A 16,989-nucleotide genomic window follows, 5' to 3' on the forward strand; every position below is an offset into this window, starting at 1 on the left:
TGAGAAATTTTGCTGTTGGTATTGTGGTTTTCTGAAATGGTGAGCAATTCCTGGTAAAGATAAAATACAGTATTCTCTCAATTTGTAAGATAGTAGCATTCATGAAAACTTCAATGTACATTAAAACTATGCAGAAAGTATTTTGTGTTGATATACGAAAGGGAATTCGTTTCTAGGCTCAGACCAAAATAAAGGTATTTTCTACCTGTATGAATGTGGAGGGGGGCATTCAAAGGTCACATGAAGTGCAGGACAAATCTTTGGACAAAACTGCCACAAGCAAGGCAAGAAATCTGGCCCCCTCTGACTCCTGCAAGTAGTGCCCCAGCAACCAACAGAACGAACTTAAATATGCCACGAATTTCTAAAATGCCTCTAGGGGGCAGCACTGCCTCCATTGAGAGTCAGTGGGCCAGAGTTCAAGAGGTTACTCAACCAAAAAGGAATGCAGGAAGATAGCCACGCGTCCTCCGGGAGCACACACCAGACAGACAGCACTAGGGAAATTATCAGCCTTTTGCACTCAGCCCCCAGTGTTTTGTTGTGCCCTGCTACACTCTTGTTTGTTTGGGGCCATAGGGTAAGGCCCTTCCTCGAAGCATAGGGAGTGAGGTCTCTCTTAAAGAGTATGAAGAAGAAATCACCAACATAAGCAGAGCTATGTCACATAGACTTCGAGGTAGAGACAAAGTCTCAGCAAACTGACAGACCCTTGTATTTCTCTCCCCCTGGACAACTATTGGGACCCTTTTGAAAAGCGCCTCATATAAATATCAGCACTCTATAAATAACCCTCAGTTTGCTCACCTGTAACTCCGTTGTGAATCAACACCAGGGGATTTCACAACGTTGTGTGTCTCTCAACGGAACATAACTAAAGAAAAGCCATTGTCTTTTGTGGGTATAAACCATATCTCTGGCAAAACCACGCCATTCAGGTGAGCTGGTGTGCGCCAATCACCTTCCCTTCTGTATGCAGCCTTAATGACCACCAAAAACTTACCTGAATCCAAGTTCCTATTTCCCATAAAAAGGAGCTATCATTTCAGTCATCCCAGGAGAAGGCAGCTCCTCAGACAGGAAACTGGAATTCAGATGGTGGCACCAGACAGAAGGGGAACACTTGTCTCCTTCTTGACTTCATTATTTTGGTGAATCCATCAGAACTTTCAAGAAGGCAGCTGTTCAGGCTTCTCAGGGCTGCCGAGATGATCCTGACTACACAGAGGCAACCGCACACTAGGATAAGGTGGGCCCTGAGCCCTCATGATCAATTTATGTCTTGTAGATGAGATTATGTGAAGTCATGTTACACTTCTGTTTATTTCCCTTGTTATTCCCAACCTGCAGTAAGGTCTGCTCTGAAGGATCAAGCCTTGTCTCAGCTGCCCTGTGTAGGTGTGTGTGTTGGAGGGTAAGGACACTGACTAGTGTCAGTGATGAGTAAGACATCCCAAGGGAAAACTCCAGTCACCTCTCTCCCCAGGGACTCTCCCCTCATCGGTAAGCTTGGAGGAGTCGGTTTTAATTCATTGGTAAAAGTAGTAGCTTTTCCCCACAGGGCCTGATAGAACCAGGGAGGCCCTAGTCTTAGATGAACCAGGTGAGACACCTAGAAGGAGGTGCAAGCTCACGGGCTAAGCCCACAGTCAGGTTATCAAAACTCAAGAACAAGAAGGTTGATCTTGTAGCAAAGAGACTTGATGTTGGGACGCATCCTGCAGTCTGTATCTATATTGCCAAGTGACAAAGTAGGTCCACCAGTAGTTGGTGGGGGTGAGCCTACCTTTGGGAGATAGTGGTCCCATCCATGGAATAGAACGGATTCACCAAAGCTTGACATATGTTTTGGGGGACAGAGAAAGGCACAAGAGAAAAAGAGAACAAATACACAAATAAAACAGAAATAACTAAAGCTATTTTCTCAAGGTTTGTTTCTTACCACCTCTCATGCTGCTGGAAAGAGCCCCCAGAGGCAGGAGGGGCAGCCTCAGGGAGGAGACTGGGATGGTTCTGTTTTTTTGAAGAGAAACTGCCAACATCATTTCCAAACGTCCAGAGGTCTGTGACTTCCATGGCAACAGAGGGCTGAGGGTTGGGGCTGCTCTCTTCAGCAAGCCCACAGCCTCCAAAACATCCCTGACATCTTTGCTATCTGGCCTTCTGTTCCATACAACTTGGGGCATATTTTGGGAGTGAACCAGAGGGGGAGACCACTGAGTGTGAATACAGATCTCACAAAGCCAGCGCACTCAGCCCTGCATGCACATGAGAATCACCTGCCAAGCTTCATCACGTGCCCAGGCCCGGGCCCCACAGCCAGGGATTCTGATTTCATTGGTCTGGGGTGGACTCAGGTATGGATACTCTTTAAATCTCCCCAGGTGATTCTAATGTGCAGCCAGGGCTGAGAACCACTACTTTATACAACAGGGAGAGGCCCTGAGGCCCTCACTCAGATCCCAGTTACTCTTTATATACACTTGTAACAATCCAGTTGTCTAGTTTCCTAGCTGGTATACAATTAAAAGTGGCGTATTTAGAAGGAGAGAGAAAGGCTGCTAATGAAAAGACACTAATAGCAGCAGGACGTAACAAATGAGAGTCTGAGCACAAGGGTAAAGATAGAAGGCCTATAAAAAGAAAACACAGCACTCAACCCTTCCCCTCACCAGCATATCCTATTTATGGGAAGGGCCTGAGGCCATCACTAGATGGAGGAGGGAGGAGGGTGGGCTTCAGTCCCAAGGGAATAACTATTACTGCCCCATTTTACAGATGAAGAAACCAAGACTCAAGGAGGATCACAGATGGGCTCACTTGAAGTTGCAGAAGCATTGAGCTGCAATGCTGAGATCCGAGTGTCAAATGTCAGTCGGTCCTTAAAAGCCCACATATGTTGGAAGGTGCCACATTTGCCTGTTTAGTACGACTGATATGTCTAATGATGACCCAAAGTCTAGAGCTCGGTCACACTCAGTATCCAGCCATTCAAGATGTTCATTCTAGGAACAGTTACACAAACACAAATACAAATTTATGCTTCTTAACAGTGATGAAAGAATGGGGTATCCATTCGAGAAATAAATAAATAAATAAATCATACACTGTCTTTCCCGGCTCACACTGTTCATCAAAATGAATACCAGATGGAGAAAGATGGAACTGAAACCATAAAGGTACTAGAAGAAAATATAAGTGGATATTTTATAATCTTAGGATGGGGAAGGACTTTCTAAACATGTCAACAAAAGCAGAAACCATAGAGGAAAAGATTGATAGATCTGACTACATTAAAAATTAAAAACTTCTGTACATCAAAAGCCACCATAAATTGAAAAAATGTTCAACCTCACTAGCATTCAAACAAAGGCAAATTAAAACAGCAATGAAAAACTTTTTTTTCCCCCCTGATCAGATTGGTAATGATTAAAAAGAATGATAACACTGGGAGCTGGTGTGGGTGGGGGGAAATCAGCACTGGTACACAGTTGGAGGGAGTGTAAATTGGTATAATCTTTCTGGAAGGTATTTTGGCAATGTGGATGAAAACAGCCTAAGAAGGCACATAGCTTTTGACCTAGTAATTCCACATATAAAATTTTATCCAAAAGAAAAAACTGATCTACTCTATACACACATAAAATGCATGTAAGGATTTTATTCACTGAGGCACTCTTTGGAATGTTGAAAAATTGGAAGCAACCTAGATGTTTACCAGGAATGAATTCGTCAAATAAATTATGCTATATATAGAAAAAGGAATACTATACAGCTACTGGGGGGAGAGTACAGTTCAGGGGTAGAGCTTAGCATGCACGACGTCCTGGGTTCAAGCCCCAGTACTTCGATTAAGAAATAAAGAAAAAAGTAAGAAAACCTAATAATGTCCCCCCAAAACAAACCAAAAAAAGTGCAAAACATAAATCAACTATAATTCAATGAAGGAAAATTTTAAAAAATACTATACAGCTACCAAAACTGATGCTGTGTAGACATATAGGCCAATGGAATAGAATAAAGCCCAGAAAGAGATCCAAATATATATGAGATTTTTGGTACATGATAAATACCAAATCAGTGAGGTAAAGATAGACTTAAAAAAATTTTTTTTATTGAAGTGTAGTTGATTTACAGTGTTAGTTTCAGGTGTACAGCAAAGTGACTCAAATATACATATGCACACATATGTTTTTTCTTTTCAGATTCTTTTCCATTATATATTATTACAAGGAATTGAATATAGTTTCCTGTGCTATGTATAGGTCCTTGTTGTTTATCTATTTTATATATAGTAATGTTTGTCTCTTAATCCACAATCCCTAATTAATCCTTCCCCAAGACAGACTTTGTAATAAATGGCACCCAACTAACTGGAAAAAGACAGATGCTGGACCAGTATTTCATACAATATACCAGGATAAGTGTCAATTGGATCAAAGATTTAAATGCACAAAATAAAACCATAAAATTACCAGAAGAATAATAGAACTCCTTTATAATCTTGGAGTAATGAAAACCATTCTAATTGGTTCAAGATCCAGAAGTCATGAAAGAAAAGACTGATAAATACACCTAAACAAAAATCTTCAAACTCCTGCAGGGACAAAGTACCATAAGCAAAGTGAAGACAAAAACAAAAGACTAACTGTATAAAAAAACTGCAAATCATTTCACAAAGGGTCAATCACTCAAATGCGTAATTTGTTTCTATAAATCAAGGAGATGAGTAACTCAATAGAAAAAACACTTTTTTTAAGAAAAGAGAAATACAGGTGACTTTTAAGCATATGAAAGAATATTTGACTTCATTAGTAATAATGAGTGCAAGTTATACTTGCAATGATAGACCCAGTTTTTACCTATCAGAAGTATAGGTATCCAAAATACACTTGACTAGAAGTTGTAGGGAAATACTCGCCCTCATCCACTGCTGATAGGAATATAAAATGCTACACCCTTTTGAAGGGCAATTTGGCATTTTCTATTAACATTACTAATATATTTACCCCTTGGTTCATCAACCCTGCTCTCTGAATTTTTCCTGCAAATGTATTTGCACACATAAGGAAATGACGTATGTATTATAACATTGCTTGTAAAAGTTTGAAATAACCCAAATGTCCAGTTACATGGAATTGGTTAGAAATTACTGTCCATTCACACCATAATATGCCACAAAGATGTGCTGATATAAAAAAGTCTCCACTACATATTATCAAGTTTTTTTTAAAAAAGCAAGGTGCATAATAATATATATAATGTGCTAACTTCTTTGTAAGAAAGGGTGGGGTGTATATAATTGCATTTGATTGTATTTTCAAAAAGGGACACTGTAATTATTAAAAGCAGTGACCTGTGGCGGGGGAAATCAGGAAACCATGTGAAGAAGGACTTGGGTGCAAGCAAAAATTCTCAATGTATGTTTTTTTGTATCATTTTAATTTTTGAACTATGTGAAAGTATTATCTATTTTTAAAGTAAAATTAATACATAATGGTGCAGATTCACTTGTGTTGACAGGAAAGATTTTCAAAATGGATGTAGTGCATAAAGTAGGTCACAGAAATACATATAGAATAATCTCACTTTTGTTTTTTAAAAAAATCATGTATCTCTATGGTCATATTCTTATATATCTTGGGAAATAAGAAAATCTAAAACTTAATAGCAGTTATCTACAGTGGGGGAGATTTAGGGTCATTTAATTTTAATTATTTTTCTTTTTACCTATACTTTCTAATTTTTGTACAGTGATCATGTTTTATTTCTATAATTACAAAATAAACAGGAAAAAATATACCTTAAACAAGCCTCTAAGAAAAATAACCCAGAAAAGATACTTGCAACGTGACAAAGAATTTAATATCCATAATATTTAAAGAACTCTTACAAAATGAGAAAAGAAGAAAGCTCCAGGAGAAACTCAAATAACAATAGGATAAATCAATGTTTGTACAATTATACAATGTATTATTAGAAAGCAATACAATTACAGTATTAAACACTGTTTAATGACAAAGATAGCCATTATATATTAACAAGGAAAAGCAGGTTGGCAAGTAGTGTTATTTTAATAAAAATTTATTCATACCAGTCTTATAGATTTTATCTGGTACATGTATTTGTGTATAGCTATAAATATGTATACAGAAAAAAACTGTAAGGATAGTCCCTGAATGGTAAATATGATTTTTGGATGGTACGATTACAGGTGCTTAATATTTTTCTTATCTTAATTTCTGTTTTTCTGCAATGAAATGGTTATTTGTAAAATAAAAAATAAAAGGAATTATTGTAATATTGCCTTGTGAAAGATAGCCACAAGCAAGTTAATCACATTGTATTTAATAAGGAAAATCTGAAAACAACCTAAATATATAACAATAGGCATTAAATGTAACATGGGATCTGGGGAATATTTTCAAGCACAAATGACTACATTATAGAAAAATATTTATTAGTGTAAGAGATTCACAATATATGAAGAAATATATATATTGTGTATATAAAGCAGAGTATACAAGATAACGCCATTTTTTTTTGAAAAGCAGAAGTTTAGAACAATTGGGGGAGGAGACACACCAGGGTATTTGTCAATTGTGGTTACCCCCGGGTAAAATTATAGGTGTTTTGGTTTTTTTTCTCTTGTTGATAGGATTTTCTCATTGTTCTCCAATAAACAATCCCTTCTAAAATGAGAAAAAAAATTAAGCACTAAGGAATTGTTTAATGCTTTTTAAAAAATGATGCTTCAAGAGATAAATTCTAAGCTATCTTTAAAAAAGGCTCATCTGAAAGGAGAGTCTGGCCAAGTAAGGTGGGCTATCTCCATCTACTGATGCTAAGAAGTAGAGTGCAGTCTTGATCCTAAGCAGATGTCTTATCCCTCCTTCCTCCCTGTGTGTCTTTCTTGACCACATGGTGTTGGCCACCATGCTGGGTCCAAGGACACTGCACCAAGACAGGACCTCCCCCCACTCCCACCCTAGAGAATCATTGGTCCAGTCATTTGCCCTCTGGTACCTCCCAGCTGGTAAGCTATTCACCTGCTGGGAGCAGGTAGCGTGGTGGCTGAGGTGGCCAGGGCACAAAGGTTTTCTGTGGGGACCAGTTTTTGGCCCAGGCCCAGGCCCTCCCTTAACTGCTTCTGCTACAGCCTCCCTCTTCTAATCATGGAGCCCTTTAAAAGGAAAGAGCGGGCTCCGGGGCAGCGACCTCTTAGGCAGTCCTCTTCCAAAAAGGTGAGGGCAGAGAGGTGGGGTCTGAGGCCAAGGCAGCCCTCCTAGGCCCTTCGTGTCTACAGAGACATTATTGCAACCGTCTCCTATCCTGTCTCCTGCTCTCAGTCCCTGCCCCACCCAACCTGTCTTCCAAGCCCCCACCACCCTTCTTGAAATATACCTAATTATTTTATTCCTAGGATCAAAACATTTTATCCAAAATCAATACTTCTCAAACTTTCCTGCTGAAGTGCATCAACAGCAGACAAAAGAAATGCCTTCAGTCCCCCCAAGGGACCGCACAGCCTGAAGCTCCTGCCAGCACACCCAAGCTCTCTTTGAAGTCTTCTGTTTTCTCTTAAAAATTCATGAGGATTTTGCATTCTATTCCATGATATATCTGAATTTCTTTTAATATGAAGATGTTTAAAATTATTCACCTCAAGGAAAATTGATGCTCCTGAAAGAAATACTGTGTTTATCCCAGGGCTCAAATATCCTCCTTGGAGAAGTACCTATAGCATAAAATCCAAACTCCTGACAGGCAAGGGTCTATAAAACTTGGCCCCCACAAACCTTCCTGCCTTCCTCCCACTACTCCTCTGCATGCTCTCCAGACACTGGGCCACCGGGACTCCTGTCATGCCCTGATTTGCCGGGTTCTTCCCAGCCCCTGCATTTTTGCTCAGGCTCTTCCTTCCTGTGGGTCCCACTCTCTACCTGCTGACAAGCTACCATCCCCAAAGGCCTCAAGGGGAATCAAATACCACCTTCCACGTGAAACCTCCTCTGATGGCCCCTGACAGATACAACGTGAGAGGAAGCATGATGCTGTGAAAGCAGCCTGTACTTTGGGATCAGAAGGCCAGCGTTCAAATCCTGGCTCCCAACCCTTGATCCAGGACAAATGAGCTAAATTCTCTTACAGCTCATTGGTGAAATGGGGAATGCTTCCCTCACAGGGCTGTTTTAGGGATTAAGTAAGATTCAGGCAACAGCATAGTGCCCAGTATGCACTCCCTTCCTCTCCTCCAAACTCCCATAACCTTCTTTGAACCACTCATGTAAAGAGCATGTGTTCACACAGGCATGCTTTTTTATAATGGCTTATTTCCCCCAAATAGATCAGTGGTTCCCAATGTCCCAGAGAAGCTTCTTGTATTATCCCCAAGAGCCCATGGCTTGAAAGACGTGGGTTATTAAATCAAACGCATTTATGGAAGAACACCCCACTTTTCTAAGTTCTCTAGCCTATGAAGCTTTCTGAGCACTGAGACTGCTCCCAGGCTCTCTCCTGCCTCACTTTAGGGGCTCAGAGTCCAGAGCCACCCACAGAGACCATAAACACCTTGAGACTGCAGCTCTGTCTCCACACTTCCCTAGCACCTTACTCAGAGCCTCACTCTAAGAACACACCTAGTAACTGCTTGTGGCATAAACAAAACGTTTCACCCAGATGATGAGGGGGGGACCCTGTCTAAACTAGCCAGTCGGTGTGCAGAAAGGGGGCATTGTTATGGGACGCAGCCCTGGAGGCGAGCCCTTCCCCTCCCACTCACCCAGGGCAGCACCCCCAGTTCCACCAGCTGGCCTCCAACTTCAGTGTGTGAGCCGATTAAAAAGCGCCCTCTCTTCAGTGTCTGGAAACTCCTGCAAGGAAAGTTTGCTGCCCAAAGTTGGCTTTTGACTAGAGTCTTAATAAGAGGCCTCAGCAGGCTGTGGCTGGAGAGACAATGTCACTTAGAGGAGCAGCTTGAAGCGGCAGTTAGGAGAAGAATTATTTTAATGAATACATTTCCTTTCAATTGTATGGGAATATCAAGATCCCATTAGAATAGGGAAGCAATTAGAACTAATAAAGATGAATGCACAGTGCTCGGTGCGTGCGGAATAACAAGCAGCCAACAAAGGGACTCCGGAGAGCCTGCTCTAATCCAAGTGAACTGGCGGCCAGCGAAGGGGAAACGGCTCTGTTCAGCTGCTCAAAGGCCCTGTGTCCCACGCATTCTGGTCACGGCCAGCGAATGGCGTGAGTTGGGCCTCAGAGGTGGGGGTAGAGGGGCCCCCGTCCTGGACTGGCCCGGCCTCTGGGGGATAGAGATGGGCTGTTGGCAGCCCCTGGGCGACGGCCATTCAGACCAGGGCCCTGGATGCTCGCCAGCCTCGCGCCTGCCCTTCGCACTGGGCCTCATTGTGTCCAGGTGGCAAATGCCTTCTCGCCAACTCTCCTTCGAGGTTTAGGGAGCGGGTGGGACAGTGGAGGGGAGGCGGGAGAAGGGGGCCCCGTGCCCCCTGCATGTCTCCCCTCCCCCGCCGGCCATGGTCTGTTCCTCCTCTGGGCCGGGTGTTATGTTACAGACACTGGTGGGACACAGGCAGCCAAACACAGAAGTACTGTTGCTTACACAATTGCTCTTCAAACAGTAACAAACAATTTTCATTACCCAAGTCAGATCGAATCATCCGCCTGGCCATCCTGCCTCAATACCAGCCACACATACAGGACCCACGGCTTCACACTCTGCCCATTCTGCTATGACAAAACTGGGCTCCATTTTGCCCCTGGCCCAGCGATACAGGACAAAGCTCTTCCTCTGATCCCTTCTTTGAGCCAGCTCAGCTGCATGGCTGTCAAAACTGTCAGGAGAAATAGAGAAGATGCAAGCACCTTCGCAGTTTGGGGCTCATTCAGACCTGGGGTGAGACATTACTCAGCATCCATGTGAAGAAAGCACTCAGGAGTTTGGAGGACTCTATTGACAAGTTTAGAAGGAATCCAACAAGATAACCCTGGCTCCCCACCAAAGCATTCACTAGCCTTAGACGGAATGTCAGGGCTTGACGTTTCTCTATTTAATCTTTTTTGGCCAGACAGTTTTTTCAGCCAGGAATTTGTAAGCTCATTCCAAAATGTCTGCTTGAGAGGCCAGTCACACTCATTACTGAGACTTTCTACTGGGTCTGTTAAAAAAAAAAGGCCTGTAACATTTTATATTTGTTTCTTAATGGTAGAGCATTTTAAATGTATGTTTATATTTATAATCTTACTTGAACCTCAAAATAACTGTGGGGACTGTCAAAGTTAAGGTTGTCAGACAAAAAGATGAGGAAACAATGGCCCAGAGAGGTTAAGTATGCTGTGCAAGGTCACAGGATGAGCGAATGGGGAGGGACACCAGAACTCAGGTCTTCTGACCTGGTTCAGTGCTTTGTTCTAGGACACACCTTTTTTACACCCACAGAGTGCTAGACAGTTCCAGGATAATTCATCCTGCAGTTGTGCTTTTCCAGTGTAACTCCCTTATCCTTTTCCTCATAGTAAAGTGGGCTAAGCGCTATAGGCTCTCAAAGACTATAGTCTAGGCTACAAGGATCATCCTTCAGGAAGGTTTCAATCTAATAGTCATCAGAGTTTTGTCGCCCTCCCCTCCTCCCCGCCCACCAAAGAGCTATATCTTTCCTCCCTTTTAACAGCTTCAGTAAGGACTGTTTTAAAAGTCTGCCTGTTCAGTATGAGGTCAGGACAATCAGGACTGGAAAATGATTGTCTAGGTCCCCTCCAGTATATAACATTGTAGCGTCCAGGGGTTGGCAAGTAGCAAAGCAAAGTCATTCACCTTTCATACCCCTCATCAACTCCTCTACCTAAAGTCCTATTCATTTAATTTTTTAAAAACTTTGTTACATGATTATAGTTCTAATACTGTATTGCATATTTGAAAGTTCCTAAGAGAATAGATCTTAAAAGTCTTCATCACAAGAAAAAAAAAACTTGTAATTATGTATGGTAATGGAAGTTCACTAGACTTCTTGTGATCATTTCACAATATGTGTGAATATCAGTTCATTATGTTGTACACATGAACTAACGTTATCTGTCAATTATACTTGTTTAAAATCCTTTTATTCTTATAATCTTAAAGTAAAATTTATATAGTGTGAGATTCATAGATATTAAATGTACAGTTTGAAAAGTTTTGACAAATGTATACCCACATCCAAATTGTGATATAAAACATTTCCATCACCCCCATACAGCTCAGGCATACCCCTTTCTAGTCAACCCTATTCCAGGCCTCCACTGTTTTCATTTTTGTCACCATCAATTAGCTGAACCTGCCCTGGACATCAGATTAACTAGAATCATATTATATATAATCTTCTGTATCTTTCTTCTTTCACTCAATATAATGTCAGCTGGACTCATCCATCTTATACCAGTAGTTTGTTCCTTTTTTTTTTTTTTTTGATGAGTAGCATTACATTCTTCATTCAGTTTTCAAAATTCAGTCATATTACTGCTAATGTGCAGTAATTCTGCACAAAATTCTCTCCATTCAGTGTATCTCCTGCATGCTCCTTTCCAAGCATCTCTCTCCTCCATATCTCCTCGGCAATGCTTAAAGTGAGAAAGATCTGCAAGTAGACTATTTTATCTCTAGTGATGCCCTTTTAGGTAGGAGTGGTTCTACCTTCGGGAGAAAACAGACAACCAGGCAGTCCAGCACGGTGGTCATGAGAACAGTCTTCAGAACAGACAGATCTAGGCCCTCATTTCCAGTCTAGTACTTAGATGGGTGGCCGGGGATAAGTGATTTAACCTCTCAGTGACTGTTTTCCCATTTGTAAAATGAGGATAATAATACCTTCCTAATAGGGATTTGTAAGGACTAAATTATATTGTATATAAAATGTCTGGCATAATAGAAACTAATAATAGCCTCAAGCTAGACTATAATAAACATCCTCCTGCTTCATTCACACACTTTCAGTTTTTGTAAGTCATATAGTATAAATGGGTATACATCTTCAGGAGTTTTTGAAAAGAAGAGCTCATGATTACATCTATAAAAGTCTAACTGTCAGATATTTATTTAAAATAAATATTACTTCCTACGGAAAAAAGTCTTCCATCATTTATTCAGTGACAATTACATACAGAGTGCTGATGCTGAGGGGCTCTTCAAAAGAGTTAAGGAAGGGGGGTAGGGGTACAGCTCAGTGGTATAGTGCGTGCTTAGCATGTACAAGGTCCTGGGTTCAATCCCCAGCACCTCCATTAAATAAATAAACAAATGGATAAATAAACCTAATAACCTCCACAAAGAAACCAAACAAGTCTAAAAAAAAAAAAAGAATAAAAAAAAAAAAGAGTTAAGGACATAGCCCCAGCTTTTAGGATGTTTGGTTTTGGAGGGTAATAAGATAAGCACAAAAATAATTATAAGACAAAGCAGTGTATGGTCAATAATAATAATAATAATAATAATAATTAACACCTATTAATATAGTGGTTAAGAGCATGATCTCTAAAGTTATACCATATGATTGAAATAGTGGTTCAGTCATGTGATGTTCAGGAAGTTACTTAACCTCTTTGTGTGTTACTTCCCTTATAAAATAATACCACTTATCTAGCAGGGCTGTTAGGAGAAGTAGATGAGTTACTTGATGAGTTAATACATGTAAAAAATTAGCACAGTATCATCACATTTAAAATATGCAATAAATAACAGCTAACATTTATTGAACACTATGTGCCAAGCGCTGTGTTAAATGGCTTATATGCATTACTTCACATAATCTCCACAATGTTGTTTCTACTATTATACTCATTTTACTGATAAGGCAACTGAGGGGCAGGAAGTTTAGGTAACTTGCCCAAGATTACATAGCTAGTAAATAGCAAATTCCATAGGAAAGACATATCTATAAAATGGCGATAATGACAATAGTACTTACCTTAATAAGAACTAAACAAATTAATATTTGAAAAATGGTTAGAGCAGAGCCTAGCACACAGTAAGGTCTATGTAAGTAGATTGTTAAACAAATATTAATTGCTATGATGATTCAGAAATGGCAGCAAATAACTTCCATGCATGGAGACTAAGGATGGCTTTGGAAAGGTGACATGTAAGCTGAGCCTACAAAAGAGGGAGGGGAGTGGAGGAGAGGCAGAGGAGAAGAGAAGAAGAGGAAGGGGAAGGGGAGGAGAGGGAAGGAGGAGGAAGAGTTGGGGAGGGGGGGAGGAGTGACAGATAGGCAGAGGGATAAAGTTCAGAATAGAGTCAGCAAAAAGAAAAAAAAATAGGAGCGGTTAAGTTTGAATAGGTTTTAAAAAAGATTCCTTTCCTCCAATCAGTTACTATTTCTGCCAGCTGTACTTCAGTATATCGTTTATCATCTTCCTTTCACGAACCCTGTGGAATCTGCTATCCTTAACCCCTCATTAGTCATTTTATAACATTTATGTAGCGCCTCTATGTGCCAGGCACTGTTCTAGGCACCTGGGATACACCAATGAACAAGACAGGCCAAGTCTCAGTTCCTATTCTGCTCTACAATAGTACTCCAATACTCGAAGCCGGATTCCCAGCTTTTCGTCAGCCCTACTCTGAGCCATCCTCCACACTGAAACCAGAGAGACTGGAAAGTTACAGATCTGGTCCTGGTACTCCTTGCTTAAATCCCCCTGTAGTATATTCCCATCGTGTACAGATAATTTCAGTCGCCCTAGCATCCTATTCACCGCCTTTCACTAATTGTCCCGCACAGCTTTACCGCCCACCTTAACCTCCACGCACTCTGCACTTGACTCACAGTAAATCAGTCTTTGATACACACACGTGGAAATAAGCACCTGCTGAAAGGACACGGCTAGAATTCCATCCTTATTTCATCTGTACATTGAAACCTTGAGAAAGCCCTGGTTACCGCCCCCTCTCCAAGCAGCGAGTCTAAACAGCAGCGCTGCCTGCGCGCTCCCCCGCAGCCCCGGCATCCTGAGAAGCCTGTGCGCACTCCCAACCCAGCGGGGGCTGGAAGAGGAGGGGCTTCGCGCGGCCTCGGGGCCGCCATTTTGGCTGAGTTGGCCGGAAGTGGTCCAGCTAGTCGGCTCGCGGGCGCGCACTGAGGCTGCGCGGTGGCCGCGCCGCAGGTCTTCGGCGCCGGCAGCTTCGGGGCAACCGTCCCGAGCCCTATGCGGCGTCGCCCAGCAGCCACAAAAGCCCCTTCTGCCATCTCTCCTAGCCCTACTCCAGCCTCCCCAGCCGCTGTCCAACCCCTCCGCCGGGGTTTGTGCAGCGGCTCGCACAACCCTCGGCCCGTGTACGCGCTTTGCACCTGCCTGCCCGAAAACATGCTGCCGAAACCCGAGACCGAGGGTCTCCCCATCCTTCAGACCGAGGGGGAGGATAGCGGCCTTGACGGTGAGACCCAGACCCTGACCGCCTCGCAGGAGGAGGCCCCGAGCTCCCTCCTGCAGGGCAGCCCCAGGGGGATCTTGGCGCCGCAAGGGAGGAGGGGGCTGCAGATCCCGCCCTCACCCCCGAAAGCTGGTAGGGCCTTGGCAGCCAAAACCTTGGCCCGGCGCAGGGTCCGCCGCCGTGTGGATCAGACGGTGGCCGAGTTGGTGCAGTTTCTGCTGGTGAAGGACTAGAAGAGTCCCATCACTCGCTCCGAGGTGGTGAAACATGTTATAGGAGACTTGAAGGATCTGTTCCCTGAGATTATCGCAAGGGCCGCAGAGAGTCTGCGGCATGTCTTTGGTTTCGAGCTGAAACAGCTTGACTGTAAGCACCACACTTACATCCTGAACAACAAACTAAAACCTCTTGAGGAGGAGGATTTGGGAGGAGATGGCCCCAGATCTAAATGATGATCTTGGGCCTTATCTACATGAAAGGTAATAGCGCCAGGGAGGCACAGGTCTGGGAGATGCTGCGTCTGTTGGGGGTGCGTCCCTCAAAGTATCACTTCTTCTCTGGGTATCCGAAGAGGCTTAATAATAAGACTTCGTGCAGCTGAGATACCTCAGTTACAGGCGTTATGCCTTACACCAATCCACCGGAATGTGAATTCTCCTGAGGTCCCGGAAGCAACCTGGAAACCAGCAAAGTGAAAGTCTTGGGGTTCCTGCCCAAGCTCCATAAGAAAGAACCCCACCACTGGCCAGTGCAGTACCGTGAGGCCCTGGCAGACGATGCTGACAGAGCCAGAGCTGAGGCCACAGTGAGGGCGAGGACTAGGTCCAGTGCTAGGGCCGGCACCCACCCCTGGTGAGGGCTGATGGAAGAGTGGCCAGCCAGAGGGGGTCGGGGTGAGTAGGTATAAAAGCTACTGAGTCGTAAGTAGAATAGGTGCGGGGAGGGTCATTATTTCTGTAGCAGTTGCATTTCTGTAACTAGGATTTAGGGTTTGTGTCTTGCTACGTTTTGTTACATTTAGTATACTGTTAAATTGATGTTTATAAATGAGATTGGTCTACATTTTCCTGTAGGATTTTTTTTGTAGAGTTTTGCTGGTTTTGTAAAATGAAATGAAAAACTTTACATTTTATTCTGTGATCTTGGACAAATTATGCAGCATTGAATGCTGCACATTAATCATTTGAAGGAACTCAGCAATGTGATGATCTGGTACTGGGAAAAAATAGCTGATTAGTATCCAGCTTCCCAACACTTTTTGTCTATTGTATAAAGAAAAAAGATTGAATGTAACTCTGTTTGCTTAGTTACTATAGTATCTAGGGGGAAAATGCAATAAATTAAAAGAATAACCTGGTATACCTAGTAAACGTTTGTTAAGCATCTTCTTTTGTGTGATGTACTATTGGGGGTATTTGGGGATAGAATGCTGAACGAGATAAAGGTCCTACTTTTCAGAACTGGACAGTAAGTAAATAAACCAGAAATTAGGGTGCTGTGAGTTGAAGGCTACAGAGGGACACCCAACCCCACTGCGGTGAATAGGTGAGACTTGTCTGAGGTTACCTTTTGTCAGACTTGGGGGTAGGGAGGGGGAAATGGCAGGGTGGGTAGAGCAGAGGGGAATGAGAAGAGGAAGAAGTTGGGGGTGGGAGATGGTATTAAAAATGACTTAAGATCATAGATGCTCCTCAGTAACATGGGAAGACGTGATACGTGGCAGATCTGGAAAACACCCTACCCTTGCCAGTACGTTTGTTCCAGGGCTATTTATCACAGTGCACAAATAGTGATGGGGTCTGTTAGCATTTTGGTCCTCTCCATCTCCCTTCTCTCAGTCTATGCGGAGACCAAATATTTTACTAATTCTGGAACAGTATGTAGTGTGGGTGGAGGGTACATGTGATGTTCCCTACCACCAAGAAGCTCTGCTTCAAGATCTCTCCCTTGGCACCAGGAAGCCCAGCATCCTCATTCGTGTTTCTGCTTGTGCTTTCTACCCACTGTCTCTCATTTGGAGAACTGTAAGGCATCCCACATTCTTAACTACCCATGAAAAGGCATCTACGTATGCAGCTAAAACCTCTGCAGTGCCTACCACCTCCACACGGGGGATAGATCCTGTAGAATGGGTACACAGAATATTAAGGAACCTATAGGAGTGGTGGTGACCAAACCAAAGAGGAGTATAGAGGGGACTGTGAAACTGTCTCCCCGTAGCTGCCATACACAGAAGAGCCACTTTCTTCCCTTTATTGGTAGCTTTTTTCCTGCTCTCAGTTGTGTCTGAATAACATTTCTGAGTCTGTTAAGGTTAGTGTGGAATATGAATACTCTAGGACACAGGCCCAGGGATCCAACAAATCAGACTGAGATCAAAAGCTATAAGCTTATAGGTAAAAAAAAAGTTGACTAATGATTAAAAATACGACTTCTGAGCAGTTTATAATTCATTAAACAAAAATACTGAGTGCCTGCTACATGCCAAGGACTTTGCTGGGTTCCAAAGATTAAGATGTAAAAACCAGCTTTGCCCTCAAGAAGCAATAGTGATAATT

The 16,989-nt window shown here is 42.6% G+C and overlaps 1 protein-coding gene across 1 annotated transcript; it reads left to right on the top strand.

Annotated features, from left to right (window-relative positions):
• The first annotated feature begins 13,734 nt into the window (after positions 1–13,734).
• Positions 13,735–15,819, top strand: MAGEF1 (MAGE family member F1). Its single transcript, XM_010959175.3, is given in 6 exon segments — positions 13,735–14,466; positions 14,469–14,552; positions 14,554–14,875; positions 14,878–15,012; positions 15,015–15,052; positions 15,054–15,819. Coding segments are annotated over 6 exon segments (1,074 nt in total). The 5' UTR covers positions 13,735–14,205; the 3' UTR covers positions 15,288–15,819.
• Positions 15,820–16,989: the final 1,170 nt, after the last annotated feature.

Source organism: Camelus bactrianus, chromosome 1 (assembly GCF_048773025.1).
Source record: "Camelus bactrianus isolate YW-2024 breed Bactrian camel chromosome 1, ASM4877302v1, whole genome shotgun sequence".
In the NCBI taxonomy this organism is placed as follows: Eukaryota; Metazoa; Chordata; class Mammalia; order Artiodactyla; family Camelidae; genus Camelus; species Camelus bactrianus.